General features: G+C 53.7%; 1 protein-coding gene across 14 annotated transcripts in view; it reads left to right on the top strand.

Annotated features, from left to right (window-relative positions):
• The window catches only part of ARPP21 (cAMP regulated phosphoprotein 21), a 151,703-nt gene extending 130,735 nt beyond the window's left edge, over positions 1-20,968 (top strand). For 8 of the 14 annotated variants that reach the window (XM_074284593.1, XM_074284602.1, XM_074284594.1 and 5 more), the window contains 3 exons: positions 7,447-7,581; positions 18,478-18,629; positions 20,211-20,604. In XM_074284593.1, coding sequence (XP_074140694.1) covers positions 7,447-7,581; positions 18,478-18,629; positions 20,211-20,474 — 551 coding nt within the window. In that variant the 3' untranslated portion in view covers positions 20,475-20,604. Of the gene's footprint in view, positions 1-7,446; positions 7,582-18,477; positions 18,630-20,210 lie in introns of all 14 variants that reach the window. The other 6 variants (XM_074284601.1, XM_074284597.1, XM_074284606.1 and 3 more) reach the window with 1 other exon arrangement.
• Positions 20,969-21,357: the final 389 nt, after the last annotated feature.

Below are 21,357 nucleotides of genomic sequence, written 5' to 3'. Positions count from 1 at the left end.
GTGTAGCTGTCTCTGTTTCTCTGTGTCTCTCTCTCTGCCTCTGTCTCTCTCTCTGTGTCTCTGTCTCTCTCTCTGCCTCTGTCTCTCTCTCTCTCTCTCTCTCTCTCTCTCTCTCTCTCTGTCTCTGTCTCTCTCTCTCCCTCTGTCTCTCTCTCTCTCTCTCTCTGTCTCTCTCTGTCTCTGTCTCTGTCTCTCTTCTCTCTCTCTGTCTCTCTCTGTCTCTCTCTGTCTCTCTGTCTCTCTGTCTCTCTCTCTCTCTCTCTCTCTCTCTCTCTCTCTCTCTCTCTCTCTCTCTCTCTCTCTCTCTGTCTCTCTCTCTGCCTCTGTCTCTCTCTGTCTCTGTCTCTCTCTGTCTGTGTCTATGTGTCTCCTCTATTTTTCTCTCCTTTGCCAACCTTTTCTTTTTCCTCTGCCTGGCCACTCTCCAAATAGAGCTTCCTAATTCATTTTTTTAATCGTCGTCCTTGTATTGATTGATTCCTCCAGTCTCTGGAAGCTGTCTGAGAAGCTGCCCCATTCCCTCTTTCCGGGCACTCAGCGGATCATTCCCAGCACGGTATCTGGTGGCCAGGCAGGCCGGATCTGCGATTCTGACCTGAGGAAGCTGCCTCTTCCAAACCCAAACCCTGGGAACCTTTTCTGCCTTGCCTCTTGGCAAAACTTTTCAAGAAAGTTCGTCAAAAATGTCACGGACAGACAGGCCAGGGCTAGGGAAAGCAAAAAGCAGCTTCTGATTAGGAGGAGAAAAGGAAACAAGAGGAAGCCATCCTGAATGGATGAAGGGGAAGAGAGCAATGACAACTGTCAATCCCGGCTCCTTGCCCCTCCCCGGCATCCCTGTCCCCGCACACATCATCCCCCTTCACATTGTAACCTGGCAGGCTTGCTTAGTCTCAAAGGGACACACACACAATTCCTATTCCACTTCTTGCCCTTCAAGGTCTTCCCCATGAGCTCCTGCCCCACCATGGCTTAGGAGAGATGCCCTCTCATACGAGCAGATGCCCCGTACGTACCTGTAGCCCCCCTCTAAGTCTAGGGAGAAAATGGGCTCTGCAGAAGTGAGAGTTTGAGAGAAGAGCCTTCATAGGGCCTGGAGGGTCTCCTGCCACCCCCAGGGCATCCCCCCTGAAACTGCAAGCCATAGCTGACTGGGCTGTCTAAGGCCATATTTGTTTATTATATTCAGAAAATCATTCCTGCCTGGGTGATGGGCAAGCCTTTGCTAGAGCTGCCCAGGGAAGGGCTGGCTAGAGCCTGGACAGCCCCGATGCCCCTCTCCTTGGGCTAAGTGTGGATTTTCCCATCACTGAGAGGAGGAATCCATGATGGGGAGGACCAAGTGTCCTGGGCAGCAGCTGCCTGGTGCCCCCAGGGGGCTGCTTACACCACCAGCTGTGGCCACTGTGGGCATCATGCATCAGAGGGGATGAGCAGTTTTCAAACAGCAACTGGCAGCAGGGTCAAGCCTCCTGGAAGGGTCGTTCCTCATTTCTGGGCCCCTCTGGCCCCAGCTAGCCTCTTCCCCCAGAAACCAGAGGTCCTTGTAAGGCTCCTGAGACGCAGGCGCACCCCCTCCCCTGGCTCCCCCCGAGCTCCAAATGCCACACTGGGGACGAGCACGGCATGGTGGGAGTTGGCACCTCAGTGAGTGGGCCTCTGCCAAGAAGGCAGTTTCCTGGGCAACCATACCATGGAGCACTCCCCCTGGAAACGTTCGCATCCTTGCCTCCTTGTCCTGCCCCCTAAGTTCTCTGACTTAAAGGCTGCACAAGACCTGTATCAGGTCTGCAGATGCTCCCTGGCCAGGGCCCACCAGCCACAGGTTAAACCTGGCCCTTCCTCCCTGGCTCTGTGGATGTCCCGGCTGCAGCCTGTAGGTTTCCCATTTGCTTTGCCATATGTAATCCCCAAAGCAGCCCCCCCCCCAAGTAAACTCGGTGGCACAGATGGTGCATCCTATTCTCTGTCACCTTTATGGATATAGAGAAGTTTGCTGGCCCTCAATGAGAGAGCTGAGAGCCCACCCATGGCCTCCAAGCCCAGCCTCCGTCCACCTCTGCCCCTTCCCAGCTCTGTGGCTGTGGAGCACTCAGTCTTAGAGCCTGTAAAATGCGAAGGATAATAAGAGAGACAGAGTCTGGATGTAAAGATCCCTCATCACACCAGCTGTCATTAATGGCAGTCCCAGGAAGAGGGGCTGGGCACAGGCTCTCAGAGGCTGGCTTCTAGGGCCTCTTTCCTAGCCCTCCTGACTCTTCCTCATGCGCCTGGAGCTCTTCTACCTCCTGGAAGAGACCTAGGCTCCAGCCTTGGACACCTCCCGTCCAATGTGCCTTGTCCTAGCTGGGACACAAGGCCAGTACCCTGTGACCACATGAGCCATGGGAGGACACAACTCCTAAAGGCTACCTTCTAGCTCCTGCAAGGCAGAGAGGAGGAAACTGAGCCCCTCTGACATCACATGACTTGCTTCAGGTCCCACAGCTCCTAGGACAGCTCCTTTCTGTGAGAATGGAAAAATGAAGGTGGCTAGGGACTCTCTCTGTCTGGGCCCCTGGTACTTTCAGTGCAAACTCTTCTCCAGAGAGCAGGGCGATCAAGGGGCTTTTGACTCCACTCTTTAAAAATAGAAAAAAGGAAAAAAAATCACCCTTCCACTCAAAAACCAAATACTTAAAAATGCATTTATAGTGCAAAGAAGAGGCTGAGGCAAAACCCTTCTTTTTCCTCCTTCCTCCTCCCCCTCTCCCTCCTTCTCCTCCTCCTCCTCCTCCTCCTTTTCCTCCTCCACCTCCTGTTCCCTTTCCTCCTCCCCCTTCTCCGAGGTACAGAGCAAGCAGAACTGGGAAGAGAGTCCCAGAAGGAAAAGGATTGATTTGGTTCGATTGGTTTTGATATTTGGAGGATGTAGTTAGAGGGAATGAAGAAAAAATGCATCGGAAGTACTTTAAAGGGGTCATTTAGCAAAAGTGGACAAATAACAGTCTACAAATGGACACCCAGTCTCCGAGAGGAGGAGAAGGGTGGAAGAGGATAGGGAAGGGAAAGGGAAGAACAACAAAGAGGAGCAGGGAGAGGAGGAGGGAAAGGGGAAAGGGAAGAGGAGGAGGAGGAGGGAAAGGAGGAGGAGGAGGAGGAGAAGAAAGAGGAGGAGGAGGAGGAGGAGAAGGGAAGAGGAGGAGGGAAAGGGGAAAGGGAAAGAGGAGGAGGAGGAGGAGAAGGAGAAGGAGAAGGAGGGAAAGGAGGAGGAGGAGAAGGAAGAAGAGGAGGAGGAGAAGGAGGAAGAGGAGGAGGAGGAGGAGGAGGAAGAGAGGGAGGTGGTTTTGCCTCAGGTTACTGTTCTTTGTCCTATAAATTCATTTCTAAGTGCTTGTTTTTGAGGGGAAAGTAATTTTGTTCCTTTTCTTTTGTGTCTAGAGAAAACATTCCCTCCCCTTTCCTTTCATCCATTTCCTTTTCTATCGCTCCCCCTGCTGAAAACATCTAAGATTAATCTCGGAGAACCTGTTGCCCACCTGATTAACTCAGTTTTGGTTTTTCGGTCTGACTGTGGCTCTGTCTCTTTTATTTCTGCCTCTCTCTCTCTGCATTTATGCCTCCACTCTTTTTCTTTCTCTCCTTCTCTGTTTCTGTCCTTCAGAAGTGACTGATTCTTTGCTATTTAAGCTATAATTGCCTCTCAGAAGACTTATTGACCAGCTAACACCCTCCATCAAATAACCCCTAGGGTTTGTCGGGACTTGGTTTGTCTTCTGTTTTCCTCACTTGGAGATTCCCAGAGACTTACAGATCCAGTAAAATTCTTCATGACTTTGAATTCACCTGTGACCAAACATTCCAGCATAAAGAGTGGAGGCTCAACGGGTCCCAGATCAATCCTGATTAGTTCACATAGAAAGGAAGCGATCAGTCTGCTGCTCTGGGAGAAGAGTCCTCGAGGTCCCAGCCCACCTAGACCTGAGTAGAGAAGGGAAGGGAAGGTAAAGAAGCCCAAGGACGAGGGCCTGGGGAGCGGGGGACTGCCCGAAGTGTTGCTCAGACTGACACGGTAGGGAAGCATCGTGGCCCATTTTTAACATGAGCAGTGCCAAGTGACAGCAGAGCCGATGAGGCAACAATGCAGAATCGCAAAGAAAGAACTGGGGCATGAGTCGGGGAGCAGGGCTCCGGGGGTCAAGCTGGTGTGGCCGGAGATGTGGCAATCCATGTGTTATGTGCTCATGGCGTTCCCCACGTGGCCAACTCTGATGACAATTTATCTCCCCTGAAGGACCAGGGACAGTTTGTTCGCCACACGGTGCCCAAGGACCAAGAGGGAGAGGGCATTTTGTCTAACACTTTGGCTATAACCCTAACTAAGTGCCTTATCCCTTTCTTCCCCAACCCTCTCTTCCTTCGAGAAAGTCTTTTTCTCTCTGCTCAAAAATGAAGTCATTCCACTCTAAGCTCTACTCTGTGAAACCCTCAGCTTTTATTGGTCTAAAGGGAGGACTCAGTTGTTCCCCAGGCTGGAGACGCTGTTTATCACAATCACGGTCAAGGCCCAAGGCCACAGCCCCATCAAATGTGGCACCCCTCATGACTGAATCCATTCCCGCTCCCATTTCCCCCCAAGATATCTGACCCCCGGATGGCCAGGCCGTTACTAACAAAAGGAAAGGTAGCCCTTGCTTTATTCCCCCTCGTCACTGGTGGTAGTAACGATCACAGTAGTCTCAGTGTCGTAATAATAACCTAGGATGTGGACAGATGTTCTGCCATTGAAAATCCCCGATAGATTCCCTCGCGTCCTGATGTCAGTAGAGCCCGCCACGGTTGATTGAGGGATAAAGGCAGAGATTTCATGATGATTATACCCGGAAGCTAGATGCCCACCAGGATGGGCTCTAACGAACTGGGAGACAGTCGGGGGTCCAAGTTATGCTGATGACTAGAGAGCCTTGCTTAATACAGGGGTGTTTGGGAAGATAAATGCAAAGTCCTGCATTTGGGTTCAAAAATTAAGCTTGGCCGGCTCAGCCTGGGAGCCATGTCACAGAACCCGAATCTCGGCGCTTCCGAAGTGGCCCCAAACCCCATTTCCCTTTCAGAGGCTTCCTGCTCTCTGAAAAGGGTCAGTGCAGGGGATGTTCCCCTCCAGCGTCCGGTTTGCTTATCTCAGCCAATCAGTCCCTTGGGTGGCCCAGGGAGAGAAGGTTGCTGATTTATTATTTCCTGACGTTGACCTGGCGGTCAGGAGGGAAGGTACAGTGGCTAAAAACCCTCTGGGGAGAGGAATTCTCCCGGACTCTCCCAGGGCTGCCCCGTAGCCCCTCCCACTCCGTCTGGAGCAAGCTGGGGGCGCAGAGCGCAGTCTTAGGGACTCCTGGGTGACAGGATCTCGGGCACAAGCCCCACTATGTCCTTCCGATGGAGCCGTAGTTGTGGGGGCCCCAGCCGGACAGTTCCAGGGAGATCCCAGCCAGGATGGAGAAGATCTTGGGTTCTGGACGCTGGGGGACCTGGATCCACTCAGCTGAAGAAGGAAAGCGGGCGACGCGGGGCTGAAACATCTTTGGTGCATGGAATGGGAATTGGAGCGGGCTCCAGGCGGGGAGAATTGCGGCAAATGAAGGCGGCTCTGAGGGGAGATGCGCGCTCCTGTCCGCCCGGAGCCCCCTGCGGTTGCTGCGGTTTCCTCCTGCTTGGGGGACCTCGGACCGGATGCGCGGTGGTCAGAGGTGCGGAGGAGGGCCCTGCTTTGTGCGGTCCCTCTGGGGCTGCGTGGGGCGGGGCGGGGGCTGGGAACGCGCCCCCAGCCCTCTCCCTCCTGGCAGCCTAAGAAATGGGCGCCGGCCTGGGCTCCCTGCTCTGTGCTGCCCCCGGGAGGCGGATGGGCGAATGGCAACCCGGGCTGACAAGCCGGCGAGCTCTCCCAGGTGACGGGATGCTCGGGGATGGGGGGGACGGTGAGGGCGCGACTCCCGGCCCCTCCCCCGCTCCCCGCCAGGGCCTCAGCCCGGGCCTCTGACGTCGGTGCCGATTCGGAGAGGCCCCAAAGCGCAGATCCAATAACAAAGAAATGGCGAGGAAGGGGCCGGAGGGCCGCGGCTCTGGGCGCTTCCTTCGCGTGGCCCGAGCTCCGGGGAGAGACGGCCAAGGCCCCGCGAACTGCTGCGGCCTCCCCGGTGGCCATTGGTCCAAGCCAGGGAGCGCTCCGGCCAGCCCCCCCCCCCCCGGACTCCGGGGCTGCTCCGGCCAGCCCCCCCCCCCCCCCCCCCCCCCCCCCGACTCCGGGGCTGCTCCGGCCCGCCCCCCGGCCCGCCGGTCCACCTTCCTTCTTTCTTCAGTCTCTCACCACGGTGGGCGCGGCGCCCCCTCCTCCGGGACTAAACAGGCCCTGGAGATGCCCAGACACCGCCTCAAGCCAAGGAGCGGGAGGCTCCGCTAGAGCTCGGATGGGGAGAGGACTCGCTGCCCTTCAGCTGGGGTCAAGTTCCCAAAGCATTTGTGAGTCAGGCTGTGTAAGCTCATTTTACAGATGGAGAAACTGAGGCTTTGAAAGAGCCACGGATCCGATGACACTTGGGGACCTCACGTTCTTGTTACTGAGCGTCTCAACGAAGAACTGAGAGAAACGGCCCGGAGAGGGCACCCGGGCCAGGAGAGGGCACCCGGGCCAGGAGAGGGCACCTGGGCCAGAAGCCTTCCTGACGGACTCTAGCAAACGGAATCTAGTGGGATTCTGCCGGAGGAGATGGGGGGAGCTTCAGGTGGGGTTTTTCTTGTGCACAATGGAGGAGAAGGCAAGCTTTAAAGGACCAGGGGCGGGATGTGGCAGCTAAGAGGTGCCAGTGCATAGAGATCCGGGCCAGGAAGCAGGCTGAGACGCCACCACGCCCACCACCTTCAGCAGGGCACGCAATGGTCTGCCTCAGTTTCGTCATCTGAGAATAGGGATAATAATGGCAGAGTTGTTGTGAGGCTCGAATTAGATCCTATTTGTAAAGTGCTTTATGAGCTTTAAAGCATCCTATAAATACTAGCTTTTGCTTGCATTGACAAGGCTATTTTAGACTAGAGAGGCATGATGTCCGTGACGCTCTGCCCTTTTCCCCCACTAAAGTTACCATGGTGTACACCCCCCCATATACACATCATGCATATTCACTAACACACACACACACACACACCCCACACGCACTCCTACACACACACTCATTCACGCTCACACTTGCGCGCTCACACACAAAATAAGTACATATGTAATACAGATAGATCTCTCTATAGGCATACATCACCACGTTTGAAATGAGCTCTGTGAAGTCAAAGATAACCCCCCTTTTCTGGGTCCCTGGTGTCTGGCGCAGAGTAGACGCTTAATACTTGATTTCCCAGGAGGGTAAGAGTTCAGGGTCCTCGTAAAATCACAACCAGATGACTGAGTTCTCGTCATCATTCCAGACTTTTGCCAGGATGACGAAGGGCGAGAGTGTGTGGAGAGGATAGAACAAGGCGGGTGGAGGCAGGCCAGACCACGGCAGGTGATAATTCATGAAGGGACCTGTCCTGCAGTGAATTATCCCGGGTCTCAAGAAGGTAAGACTCTGGGGGAATTTGGAGCTATCTTGTGGAATGGAAGGGGATCACGTGGAAGAATCGATGAACTTGATCTGTTTGGCCTGAAGGGTTCAATTGAGAACAGTGGTGGAGGCTAGAAAAAGACAGAAAAAACAGAGAGCCAGAGAGACAGAGATAAGGAGGAGATAAGGAGGGAAGGAAGAAGACAGAAGGAGGGAAAGAAGAGAAGAGAAGAAGGGAAGAGACACATAGAGATAGACAAAAGACTGAGAAAGACTCTTGGCAGATGGAGAGATTTAGGCAAGATGGCAGGAGGAAGGCCCTAAGAAGCACCCAGCATGGGCTACAAGGAGCGGGACTGGAGGTCCTCAAAGGGGCCACACGGTGAAGACATTGTAGAGACGACTCTTGGCCAGATCTTCATTTAACTTGCTGGCCACTGAGGCCCCTTAACACCCTAAGACGGGGCCAAGTGTCTGGGGCAGAATTGGAACCCAATTCCCAAATTCCAAGTCCCTTTCCCTTTCCACTATCTACATGAGCTCTGACAGTGTGAGCTAATGAAGAAATGAACCATCTAAGAGAAGAATCTTGTCATTAGAAAAACTAATGGAAACAAATCAAAGTTTTCCTCCCCAGTAACACGTCACCGAAGCCTGGCCACGGTCATTGTCCACAGCAGCAGGAGTCCCACGTGAGGAGCCAGCATGGCTGGGGTGCGAGCCCACGAACAGCACAGCGAAGGATGGCCAAAGTAAGCCTGACCTTGGTCTCACGGCCCCAGAGCCCACCCCAGTACACTCCAGCCTCTGTCCAGGAGTGGACAGCGCCCCCGCGGAGGTGAGGCAGATCGCTGCGTCGAGCCGCTGGGGTTCTCCAAATGTGGCTAGATTTTCCTCAGAGCCTTGCCGTTTCCCCGGCCCCGATGCGGTTTAAGCCACACCTTCCCAGACCCGGGCCCTGACTGACCTTGTGGAGCGTGTCCAGCCACCTCTGACCATCCCGTTCCTGGTCCCCTTTGTGGACTCAGCCAGTCAGAATATTGGATCCAGGCATGCGGAAGAGCCTCGTGGGGCTGGCCGGGAGGGACATGTGGGTGGCAGGGCCTTCCTGCACAGAAGCAGCCCCGCCATGCTGCTAATTGGCCTCCAGGAGGCTCTGGCTGCCACTGCACAGGACACGCGGTAACGAGGAGTGCATCAGTGGACTAACGTGGGGCCTTTGGGCAGCTCTGACGCCTTGTGGAGCTTGGGTGGGTAATTTATCATCGGCTGCCCCTGCGGCCAGAACACACCCTTTGTGGGCAGAGGCGAGGCTAATAGACTTTCCGAGGTGCTTCCATAAATCACAGCTGTCACGCGAGGGTACTTATCATGTACCAGAACATAAGTTACCGCCAGTCTTTATGGAGCCGGAGCCTTTCCAAGACGGGATTTGTGTAATGGTAACGCATCAGACGCACCAGAGCTCATCGCCTGCACGGAATTAGGAGACCCCCGGCAGCCTTCCTCCCTCCTGGGAGCAGGGCCTCCCTAGGAAATCGTCGAGGCTCCCTGTTCTGCCTTGCCTTTTACAGCCAAGATCTATCCCCTGAGCAATGAGATTTCTCCTTTCTCAACCTGCCCAGGAAACCCTTGCGTGTTCATGAATGAGTTGGCCCTTCCTTCTGGCCTTGTTTAAATACAAAATGCTTTCCTTTTCATCGACACAACAGTTCACTCTGAGCAGAGTGAACAAGATCAATAAACAAGCCGGTTCTGTGTAATTGGACAGACAAGGTTCTTGTCCCTGAGCCCTTGGCTTCCGGGCCTGCCCAGTCCTTCAGCTTCCCTCCTTCCCACCCATCACTCCCAAAGGGGGATGGCCAGTGTCCCTCCTGGGCCGGGAGCTCCTCTTGTTGGCCAACTCCCTCCTGTGACCAGGCAGTTCCATGGGTCGGCTCACGGGGTTCTGGGCTCCCACTGTCCAGGAATAGAAGGACTTTTCCCTTTTGATCTCACGGTAGTTGGCTTGGCAAATCCTCCTCTGGGAGCAGCCGGGATTTCAGTTTGGACGAGGCGAGCCACTCCCCGGTTCCATTTCCGTCGTATTTACCTGCGTGGCTTTCCTTGTGCTTCACAGTGGGTCCCAGGAAAGGGGCCGCGCAGCCCCCCCTATTTCCCAGGGGATGATCTGGGTGATTTTGAGGAGCTCAGGCTGCATGAGGCATTTGCCGCGTGGTGGTCCCCGCCGTGTAACCGGACGATTTTAGGACTCATCCTGGCTTCTGCTCGACATGGAAGGCTCCCCCTCATTGTGGGATTGTGCTGAGGGTTGCTGGCTTCCAGCCCCCTGGTATTCGCCGGGTGCTCCTCATCCTCTGATAGCTGAAGTTATCTGACCCTGGGATCCTAAAGGGTCTCCTCCTAGGGTGTAAGTCCCCCCCAAAGAAGGAAGAGTCTGGGGGCAGACACAGTGACGGGTGAATAACTGTGGTCCAGGGACCAGCCCAGTTAAGGAAAGGAAGGGGAGGGCAAGGCAAGTGTGGCCCAGGAAGATCACCTGACAAGCCTAGAAGGACTTGACTTCGGGGCAGCCTGAGGCTTTCCAAGCCAGCGTCCGCATGGAGGAAGATGAGCTTCCTGGAGGACTTGTGGAACCCTAAGCTTGAGGACCAGTGACCTCAGCAGGCCAGCGGGCACAGGGACAATGGGCCAGAAATAAAGCTGAAGCATAAGGAGCTCCAGTGCAGAGGCTGGTTCCCTGTGGGTTCCCTTCGTCTCACAGATGAGAAAAGAGGGTCACAATAGCTTGTCCTGGGCCCCCAGTGCGTGTTTAATGTATGCAGGGGCCCTTCTCCACAGGGCTGAGCATAGGAGAAGGACTTTGGGGCAAGATTCATCTCCTCGAGAGCAGAGAACGGCCTTGTGGGGGGCCTCTGGCTCCTGCAGCAAGAGATGCGCACTAGCCAAGTAATCCTAGGCAAGTCACTCCGCCTCCCTGCCTTAGCTTTCTCATGGGTAGAATGGAGATAGGACGGCATTCTCCCCCCACCCCAGGGGGTTGTGAAGAGCAAATCGGGGAATATTTGTGAAGCGCTTTGCAAACCTGAGAATGTGCCATGAGTGACTATTGCTACCAGGAGTACCAGTAGAGTAATGGAAGCTCATCACCTCCTCCCACCTTGTATTTCCTTCCAGAGATCACCCACCCTGAATCCTGGCCTGGGATGTCAGCGCCCAGATGCCTGCTTTGCCTACATTCAGGGCTCCCACCAGGAGAGTCAATGTGGGAGCCAGGTCCTGGTGCCTGCTGGCCCTGATCTCCTGCCCTGGTGCCCGCCGGCCCTGATCTCCTGCCCTGGTGCCCGCTGGCCCTGATCTCCTGCCCTGGTGCCCGCTGGCCCTGATCTCCTGCCCTGGTGCCCGCCGGTCCTGATCTCCTGCCCTGGTGCCCGCCGGCCCTGATCTCCTACCCTGGTGCCCGCCGGCCCTGATCTCCTGCCCTGGTACCCGCCGGCCCTGACCTCTTTCCCTGGTACTCGCCGGCCCTGACCTCCTGCCCTGGTACCCACTGACCCTGATCTCCTGCCCTGGTACCTGCCTAGTATCTAGCTCTAGGGGGCGGCCATTTCTGCCAGGAGCTGGCTAGCTATTCTGTCTCTGTTTTATTTTTGTTGAACTGACAGGAAAGGAATCCAGTTCTTCCCAATGGGAATTCCCAGGTCCCCTTGACATGCCCCAGACCTCACTGTCTACAGCCTCCCCCCCTGCAGAATGATGCTCCCTGAAGAGGGAAGATGCCCCCAAAGGAGCCTCTGAACAGACCAAGACCAGGGAGGGGGCAGGTCCTGAGCAGAGAGCTGTCCCTCATCCCTAGGCCCCCCGCACCAAAAGCACTCCCAGGGCCACCAGCCGTGTCCCTTCACCATCTGGGCTCAGATGCCAACAAGATGTCCCCGTCAGCACCTCCGGCCTCGAAGCTGGGAGCTCGTGGTGAGGGAAGGGGCTCCATTTGTCTGGGAGATGCCGCCCTCCCTCACGTCCTTCTTCATGATGGCAGGCCTCCTGGGAGGCAGCTCCGGCAATTGGGCCGCAGAAGCGTCTCCTCCACCTTCCCCTGCCACTTGCTGAAAGGCTAACCTTCCTTAATTAAAACTTGGGTCTCCAAAGACTCGGCTCCGGTGGGTCTGTGAAGTCAGTAATGAAAGCCATCCCCGCTGGCTGCTAGGCTCCTGTGAGTGCTGACACTGGTTCGGGGGCGGGGGGAGGACCGGGATGCTGCCCCGCATCCTTCACACTCTGGCCGTGCCCTGCGGCGGCGAGTCCACGTCCCAGCTAGGAGAGGCAGGGACAAGAGCACGCTGCCCTTGCCTTGGGCCTTGGAGCACACCCCGGGTCCCATGTGATAGTGGCAGTGTCATAACAAGGAGCTGGGCAGGAAGCGGAGCCATTCAAAGAGGACTTCCCAGAGGAGGAAGGAATTAAGGCAGGTGGCCTTCAGCAGGCCAAGTGGGCCCATGAGGAAGGGCATCCTGGCAGGGAGGCGGAGGAGTCTGAGCCTCACTGAGTGTCACTGGGCTGCAACAAGAGCTGAAAGGCAGCGGACCTTGCCCATCCATGCCCAGCTGCTGGACAGCTCCAGATCCCAGACCTTCATCCCTCCTGCTCACAGGGCCCGGCTCTCACCCTTCCACAGATACCATCCACTGGGGAGCTTCTGGCGGCCCAAGGCTCATCGCCAAAGGGCACGCAGACAATGTCCGTCTCAGCTGGGCCTGCCTCAAGCCTCGCAGCCAATTTCAAGAAATCGATAAGAACTGAGCGATTTCTATGCACTGGATACGCTTTACCAAGATAAGAGGGAAGCGCTATGTGCCCACAGAGAGCTTCCCCTCTGAGAGCCCTTGCCCAAGTGTGGAATCAGTGATGTCCCCAGCGATCTAGAGACAATGACCCTTGCCCCCGCACCCCTCCAGGGCCTTCCAGTGACCCTTGCCCCCACACCCTTCCAGGGCCTTCTATCCCCAGCCTACATCACAGAAAGTTTCAAAGCCGCCTTGGGACACAAGCTGAGGGATGACTGGCCCTTCTGAGATGAAGGGGGGGGGTGAGGCTGCTCAAGGGAGGAGGCTCTCAGCATCTCCAGCTCCTGCTTGGGGCAGGATGTTGAGAAATGGAGAAAGTGAAGTGTTCTGGAGAAGAGAAAGGAGGTGGGATGGGGAGTCCTGCAGCTCTCCTGCCTTTAATGATGGGGGGCTCATGGTCTATCCAGATCTTTCTCAAGCCACTTGGGTCACTTCCAGAAAGACAGCCCAGAAGACCAAAGTGGAGACAGAGACTTCCTCTGCCCCAGAGCTTCCTTTGGTGATTAGAGAAGCCCAAGGGCCCCCATGAGAGGACCGTCACTGACCCCACAGAGCCTCCAAATCCAAGAGTCCCCAGCGGGTCTTCCTCAGTAGCTGTCAGATTTTGAGGTCGCAGACAATCCCGGGAAAATCTCCCAGCCAACCAAGCCTTGCCCACCCCGCACTGTGCTGACCAGAATGGAAGCTTCCTGATCCCCTTCCCACAGACCCCGGCTTGAGCACAAGAGGACCTTGTGGACACCGCACACAAAGAGGAATCCAAAACAGGGGAGCCCAAACCCCGGCTGACGGGCCGGCGCCGCTCCTCGCCTGCCCCGAGTCCGGGGTGGCCTGCTTCAGAGAGCAGCCATTTGAATCAAACTAAGATCCTTGGGCTTCGACTGTTCTAATGCACCTCCTTTCGTTTTGCATGTAATCATGCAGACGCTAAATGACCGAAAATCCCTTCTTTTTCCAAGATTTGTGCAGCCTAACAAAGTTAACCCCTTCGATTTTTCATTGTATTGGGAAGTCGTTTCTCCACTGACACATAATTCAAAACAGATCGACTTCATTTTATTAGAGCTTTAAGGGAAAATCAGCTGAAGCCAGCTGTGGCCAGTTGCTGTTCCCAGTATTAAACCTGTCTACACAGCTCGAAGGAATATTTGTCAGCCATGTGCCGGGAGCTGCCATCCCCCCCACCCACTTTCATTATGAGAGCTCCCATCTCATCTCTTGGCAGCCAATAGTTCCAGTCAACAAGTACCCAATTCTGCCGAAGTCAGAGACAGTGACCTGCTGGAGGCTCCGCTAATTAATTGGCAGTCGATGAACACCGAGCTGGATCTCCCATGCCTGCTCTGCTGCTCATCCTGAGTTAGACCCCTGCAGCTGCCTGCCAAGGTCCTAGGGGTCCGGAGAGGGCTGCTGACAGTCAGGGGGAGCCTCCTAGTCCAGCAGCTTTCTGGGCTGCATCGTAAATTTTCTGCAGTGTTAGTACAGTGTCTGAGGCTGCTACCAAGCTCTGCAGATTAATGGTCTCCAAAATATCGACTTCAGTTATTGCCGGATGTGATTAGAGAAAGGGGTCCCTTCAAATGTGAAGGATTTGAACTCTAGTCGGATCCCCACACCCTGGTCAGCTTGTGTGGAGGGCGGGACTGTGGAGAAGGCTGCTGGAAACAAGGTGTGTTATCCCAGTGGAACTGAAGAAATAACGGTTCTCTAGTCCCCATCTATACTCAGTACTCAGCATGGTGACATCATGGCTCTCTAGTCCCCATATAGACTCAGTACTCAGCGTGGTGATGTCATGGTTCTCTAGTCCCCAAATAGACTCAGTACTCAGCGTGGTGATGTCATGGTTCTCTAGTTCCCATATATACTCAGTACTCAGCATGGTGATGTCATGGTTCTCTAGTCCCCATATAGACTCAATACTCAGCGTGGTGATGTCATGGTTCTCTAGTCCCCATATAGACTCAGTGCTCAGCGTGGTGATGTCATGGTTCTCTAGCTCCCATATAGACTCAGTGCTCAGCGTGGTGATGTCATGGTTCTCTAGTCCCCATATAGACTCAGTGCTCAGCGTGGTGATGTCATGGTTCTCTAGTCCCCATATAGACTCAATACTCAGCGTGGTGATGTCATGGTTCTCTAGTCCCCATATAGACTCAGTACTCAGCATGGTGACGTCATGGCTCTCTAGTCCCCATATAGACTCAGTACTCAGCGTGGTGATGTCATGGTTCTCTAGTGCCCATATATACTCAGTGCTCAGCATGGTGATGTCATGGTTCTCTAGTCCCCATCTATACTCAGTACTCAGCATGGTGACATCATGGCTCTCTAGTCCCCATATAGACTCAGTGCTCAGCGTGGTGATGTCATGGTTCTCTAGTCCCCATCTATACTCAGTACTCAGCATGGTGACATCATGGTTCTCTAGTTCCCATATATACTCAGTACTCAGCGTGGTGATGTCATGTTTCTCTAGTCCCCATATAGACTCAGTACTCAGCGTGGTGATGTCATGGTTCTCTAATTCCCATATAGACTCAGTACTCAGCATGGTGATGTCATGGTTCTCTGGTTCCCATATAGACTCAGTACTCAGCGTGGTGATGTCATGGTTCTCTAGTCCCCATATAGACTCAGTACTCAGCATGGTGATGTCATGGTTCTCTGGTTCCCATATAGACTCAGTACTCAGCATGGTGATGTCATGGTTCACTGGTTCCCATATAGACTCAGTACTCAGCGTGGTGATGTCATGGTTCTCTAGTCTCCATATAGACTCAGTACTCAGCGTGGTGACGTCATGGTTCTCTAGTTCCCATATAGACTCAGTACTCAGCGTGGTGATGTCATGGCTCTCTAGTTCCCATATATACTCAGTACTCAGCGTGGTGATGTCATGGTTCTCTAGTGCCCATATATACTCAGTGCTCAGCGTGGTGATGTCATGGTTCTCTAGCTCCCATATAGACTCAGTGCTCAGCGTGGTGATGTCATGGTTCTCTAGTCCCCATATAGACTCAGTGCTCAGCGTGGTGATGTCATGGTTCTCTAGTCCCCATATAGACTCAGTACTCAGCATGGTGACGTCATGGCTCTCTAGTCCCCATATAGACTCAGTACTCAGCGTGGTGATGTCATGGTTCTCTAGTGCCCATATATACTCAGTGCTCAGCATGGTGATGTCATGGTTCTCTAGTCCCCATATAGACTCAGTGCTCAGCGTGGTGATGTCATGGTTCTCTAGTCCCCATCTATACTCAGTACTCAGCATGGTGACATCATGGTTCTCTAGTTCCCATATATACTCAGTACTCAGCGTGGTGATGTCATGTTTCTCTAGTCCCCATATAGACTCAGTACTCAGCGTGGTGATGTCATGGTTCTCTAATTCCCATATAGACTCAGTACTCAGCATGGTGATGTCATGGTTCTCTGGTTCCCATATAGACTCAGTACTCAGCGTGGTGATGTCATGGTTCTCTAGTCCCCATATAGACTCAGTACTCAGCATGGTGATGTCATGGTTCTCTGGTTCCCATATAGACTCAGTACTCAGCGTGGTGATGTCATGGTTCTCTAGTCTCCATATAGACTCAGTACTCAGCGTGGTGACGTCATGGTTCTCTAGTTCCCATATAGACTCAGTACTCAGCGTGGTGATGTCATGGCTCTCTAGTCCCCATATCCTCAGTGCTCTGCGTGGTGATGTCATGTTTCTCTAGTTCCCATATAGACTCAGTACTCAGCGTGGTGACGTCATGGTTCTCTAGTTCCCATATAGACTCAGTACTCAGCGTGGTGACGTCATGGTTCTCTAGTTCCCATATATACTCAGTACTCAGCGTGGTGACGTCATGGTTCTCTAGTTCCCATATATACTCAGTGCTCAGCACGGTGATGTCATGGTTCTCTAGTTCCCATATATACTCAGTACTCAGCGTGGTGACGTCATGGTTCTCTAGTTCCCATATATACTCAGTGCTCAGCACGGTGATGTCATGGTTCTCTAGTTCCCATATAGACTCAGTACTCAGCGTGGTGACGTCATGGTTCTCTAGTTCCCATACAGACTCAGTACTCAGCGTGGTGACGTCATGGTTCTCTAGTTCCCATATATACTCAGTGCTCAGCACGGTGATGTCATGGTTCTCTAGTTCCCATATAGACTCAGTACTCAGCGTGGTGATGTCATGGTTCTCTAGTTCCCATATATATTCAGTACTCAGTATTATGATGTCATGGTTCTCTAGTCCCCATATCCTCAGTGCTCTGCGTGGTGATTCCTGTCTCCCACAGTCACTAGTTGTGGGACTTTGCTCGTTTCTAAACGTCTCTGGCCTCAGTGTCCTCGGCCGTAAAATTGAAGGCATCGGAGCTGATGATTTCTCAGTCTCTTCCATCTTTAAATCGATGACTCTGTGACTTTTGGCTAAGGACACCTGTTAGCCTGAGCCCTCGGGCCCCCTAGGCCTGGGACTTTCCACACAGGCCGTCCCGCGGTGAGAGCCCGGGGAGAGCGGCCGGCTGCCCAGTTATAGCAGGGGCCGGATGTGCTTTCCCGGGGCCCACGTAAAAGTCCCACGGGGTTCACGAGTAGAGACGGGGCCTTGCTCGCTGGGCTGTTTTCATCTGAAAATTCGGCGCCGTTTTCGTGTTTTTGCCTTCCCTGCATTTGCTGGGAAAGCCTCCTCCTGTAAAATTGAAGCATATTACAATTCACCCACATGGAGGGGAGGGAGCCCAGGGAGAGCGGGCCACAGAGCCAGCTCTTCCGGAACCCTGGGGCGCCTCAGGCCTGCTCTCCAAGCCCCCCATCCTTCCTCTTCTAGGGGTGCTGGTTTTCGCCTTTCTTTCCCCCCCCCCCGGGCCTGGGGTTAAGTGACTTGCCCAGGGTCACACAGCTAGGAAGTGTTAAGTGTCTGAGACCAGATTTGAACTCGGTCCTCCTGAATTCAGGGCTGGTGCTCTATCCACTGCGCCCCCTAGCTGCCCCCTGGTTTTCACCTTTCTATGTGTGCCCATCACTTCTGGGCACGGTGTCAGGCACACACTAGGTGCTTAATAAAGGCTAGTTTAGTGAATGACCAACCCCCTCTCCTTAGACGGCACCTTTGGCTTTCCTGGGCATGCCAGGATGCCTTCCTTACAGCCATGAGGAGCATAAGGATCACCATGTCCCGTCCCCAAACTGGGAGAGGGTCCTAGACTGTTTTGCATAAATACTAGAAGAAAAAACTGTTCTGTAAGTGGACCCTGGGAGAGTGGTCGGCTCAGGATTACTTTAAAGGCACTGGACGTGTTCTAGGGGTGAGGCTGACGTGGCTCTGGAAGGTTTGGCTTTTTTGGAAGCCACAGTTCCAACACAATCTCTCCAAGAGACACGGAGAAAGCAGGGGGGGGGGGGGGCTCTTGGAAAGCAGAGATCCCAAGTCTCGCCAAAAGAACACCCCTTGCTTCCATGGCTGGGAGCATGCGCTCTAGGTGCAGGACGGGCTTTGTCTTTGCCCAGGAATTCGGAGGGTTTTACTCTTCAAAGTCCACTTACCGTCTGAACCGGGAGCTTGAGCTGCTCCGCTCCAGGGCAGAGGGGATCTGGAGGGCTTGAAGCTAGGAAGGCCCCAATAGCCTCCTTTTGGGCCAAAGAGGAAACTGGGGTTTTGTGATGTTCCTAAAACCCCACGGGTGATGTGGGCAGAGGTGGACCTGAACCGTGGCCCTGAAGTCAGGGGCGCAATGCACGCTCTCTCTCCCTCCTTTCCTCCTCCTCTCTCTCTCTCTTCCTCTTTTTCTCTCTCTCTTTCTCTCTCTCTCTCACTTTTCTTCCTGTCTCTTTTCCTCCTCCTCTTGTCCCTCTCTGTCTGTCGTTTTCCATCTGTCTCTCTTCCTTTCTCTTTGTCTCTGTGTCTTTCTGTCCGTCTCTCTGTCTCCTTTCTCTCCCACTTTTCTTCCTCTTTCCCTCCTCTTCCTGCATTTTTTGTTTAAAAGGTAACGAGTTTTTTCTCCCACAAGGCACCATCCATGCTGGTTCTGGCCATCTGAGGATGTTGCTTTTCTCCTTTCTCCAGGTTACCAGTCGGTCTTGTCAAATCAGCAGCAAGGCTTCCAAGGCCTCATGGGCGTGTCGCAGCCACCTCAGAGTCAGAGCTTGATGAGCAGCCCTCAAGGGAGTCAGGTGCAAGGCATGATGGTCCCTTATCCATCCATGTCTTCTTATCAGGTACTTTCTGCTACGCTTCTTCAGTCAGAGGACATTGCTGGGTTGGGGGAAATGGAGAGGACCTGGGTGATCAGTGCCTCCTCCTCCTCCCCCCAAAAAGGTCCCATCTCCACCATTCTTCAGGGCTGATTTCACCTTAAAAAGAAGGCCGTACTTCCTCCTGCTTCCTAGTAGGGACCATTGTAGAATTAATTAGTACTTATGAAGCTCTTTCATGTTGCATTATTTACTGACAATGTGTTGTGTGTGTGAGTGTATGTGAGTGTGTGACTGTGTGTATGTGTGTGTGAGTGTGAGTGTGTGTCTGTGTGTGTGCATGAGTGTGTGTGTCTGTGTAAGTGTGAGTATGATTGTGTGAGTGTGTGTGTCCGTGTGTGAGTGTGTGTGACTGTGTGTATATCTCTGTGTGTAAGTGTGTGTCTGTGTGTATGTATCTGTGTGTGTATGTGAGTGTGATTGTGTGTGTCTGTGTGTGTGTCCGTGTGTGAGTGTGTGTGACTGTGTGTATGTCTGTGTGTGAGTGTGTGTGTATGTCTGTATGAGTGTGTATGCGAGTGTGATTGTGTGTATGTCTGTGTGTGAGTGTGTGTGTCCGTGTGTGAGTGTGTGTGTGTGACTGTGTGTATGTATGTGTGTATGTATGTGTGTGAGTGTGTGGGTCTGTGTGTGTGTGTGAGTGTGTATGTGTGAGTGTGTGTGTATGTCTGTGTGAGTGTGTATGTGAGTGTGATTGTGTGTGTCTGTGTGTGATTGTGTGTCTGTGTGTGTGTGAATGTGTGTGAGTGTGTGTGATTGTGTGTGTCTGTGTGTGAGTGTGTGTGTATGTCTGTGTGAGTGTGTATGTGAGTGTGAGTGTGTGTGTGTCTGTGTGAGTGTGTATGCGAGTGTGATTGTGTGTGTCTCTGTGTGAGTGTGTGTATGTGTGTATGTGTGTGTGTCAGTAGGAGTGTGTGTGTCTGTGTGTGTCAGTGTGAGTGTGAGTGTCTCTGTGTGAGTGTGGGTGTGTCTGTGTGTGAGTGAGTGTGTGTCTGTGTGTGACTGTGTGTGTGTGTGAGTGTGTGTGTGTGTGGCAGGTGTGTGCACGTGCACAAGGGCACATGTAGGAACTTTCTCTCTGGGGAGTGGGAGGGCTGGCTTCCAGCCCATTCTGTGCCTGATAATTATATGGACCCCACACAGCGGGTTCTAGATCTAGAACTAGAAGGCCCAGTCCCTATTCTTTCAGAGAAGGAAACTAAGGGTTGTTTAAATGGGCTTATCAAGCTTCCCCAGGTGGGAAGCGAGAATGCAGGCTGAGACTCCCGGTTCTGGGTCCTGTTCCTCGGGCTGCCTGAGCGGAAGTGCATAGACCTGGTCGTAGCAAAGGGCTCTCCGAGTAGGACTTTTTTCTGCCCCCCCCCCAGTCTCTAGCGCCCAACATCTGGGGCTTCCCCAGGACCTTGGTGAACACCCACGTGCCCTTGAGCTGGAAAGGCCCGAGAGGGCAGGAGGAATGGGGGGGGGGGGGGCGGGAAGGGCCGGGGCCAGGAACACGGCTCCCTCCCTTCCTGGGACACTGACCGGTGCTTCTCTTTCCTCCAGGTGTCCATGACTCAGGGTTCTCCGGGGCTGCCCCAGCAATCCTACCAGCAAGCCCTCATGCTCCCCAGTCAGTCGGGCCCCAGCACGGGAACGCTCCCCACGGCCGCCATGCCTGTCTACTGCAATGTCATACCTCCATCCACCCAGGGCAACCTGAGGCTCATGACCCCCCACTGCCCCTCCCAGAGCGTCCCGGTGATCTCGGCGAGCTGCAGGACAAACTGCGCCAGCTCCCACAACACGGGCTGGCCTGTGAAGTACTAGGCCGGGCGCTGAGCCCACAGACCAAGGTTTCCCCCGCTCCTGGCGGGGGAGGAGCCGGGCGCCGGGGGCAGGAGACCCCCATCCGTGACCCCCGGCGGTCACCGCTGATAGTCACCACCCCCAGGAAGGATCTCAGTGCTGGCGGGCTAACGGTGCATACACTTGTCATGTCTGCTGGGTAAGACTTAGGGCTTAGCCAGGGACGTGGTCTCATCAAGGTACGATTATTTCCTACCACGAACACCACTGTGTAGATTGTAATATTCCTCATTTGGATTAGTTTTGTATTTTGTGTTGAGTTTGTGAAACTAAAAGTATTTAAGAAAATTATATAATAAAATCACATTGTACCAAAGCTGTAATGGAAAAAAACAGAGTTGCTGAATGGAAGGAATAATTTATATACACACCATAGAGTTTTTTATGGATATATACTGTATTGTAGTGTCTAACCCAAATAAAATGATTGACCTCATGGAGGAAGGTCAGGTTTCTACCTCTGGCGTGGTCTCCTCTCTTCGGGAACGCCTCTTCTAGTCGTGCTTTCGGGGCGACGCTCAGGGCGAGGGGACGGGGCAGGTCACCGTCGTCCGTCCGTCACATTTTAGCCTGGATGGGGACTTCCCAGTTCAGTGACCTCTCTCATGATTTCAATTACATACTTCTACTGGGCCGGTGCCGGGACTCCAGGTAACCCACTCAACCCATCAACAAGCTTCCGTTGAGCCCCACTTAGGCACCAGTTGGTGGGGATGCAAAGATGGCGACATATAGCTCCTTTCCTGAGGGGATTTCCATTCTTCTACCTTTTTTGTCAACAAGTGAAGTCACTAACTTAATTTGGCATCTTTTTTCATGCTAAACAAAGAAGAGAGAGAGGAAA

The sequence above is a fragment of the Sminthopsis crassicaudata genome, chromosome 1 (assembly GCF_048593235.1).
Source record: "Sminthopsis crassicaudata isolate SCR6 chromosome 1, ASM4859323v1, whole genome shotgun sequence".
Taxonomy (NCBI): domain Eukaryota; kingdom Metazoa; phylum Chordata; class Mammalia; order Dasyuromorphia; family Dasyuridae; genus Sminthopsis; species Sminthopsis crassicaudata.
This window is presented reverse-complemented; position numbering and strand designations above follow the sequence as displayed.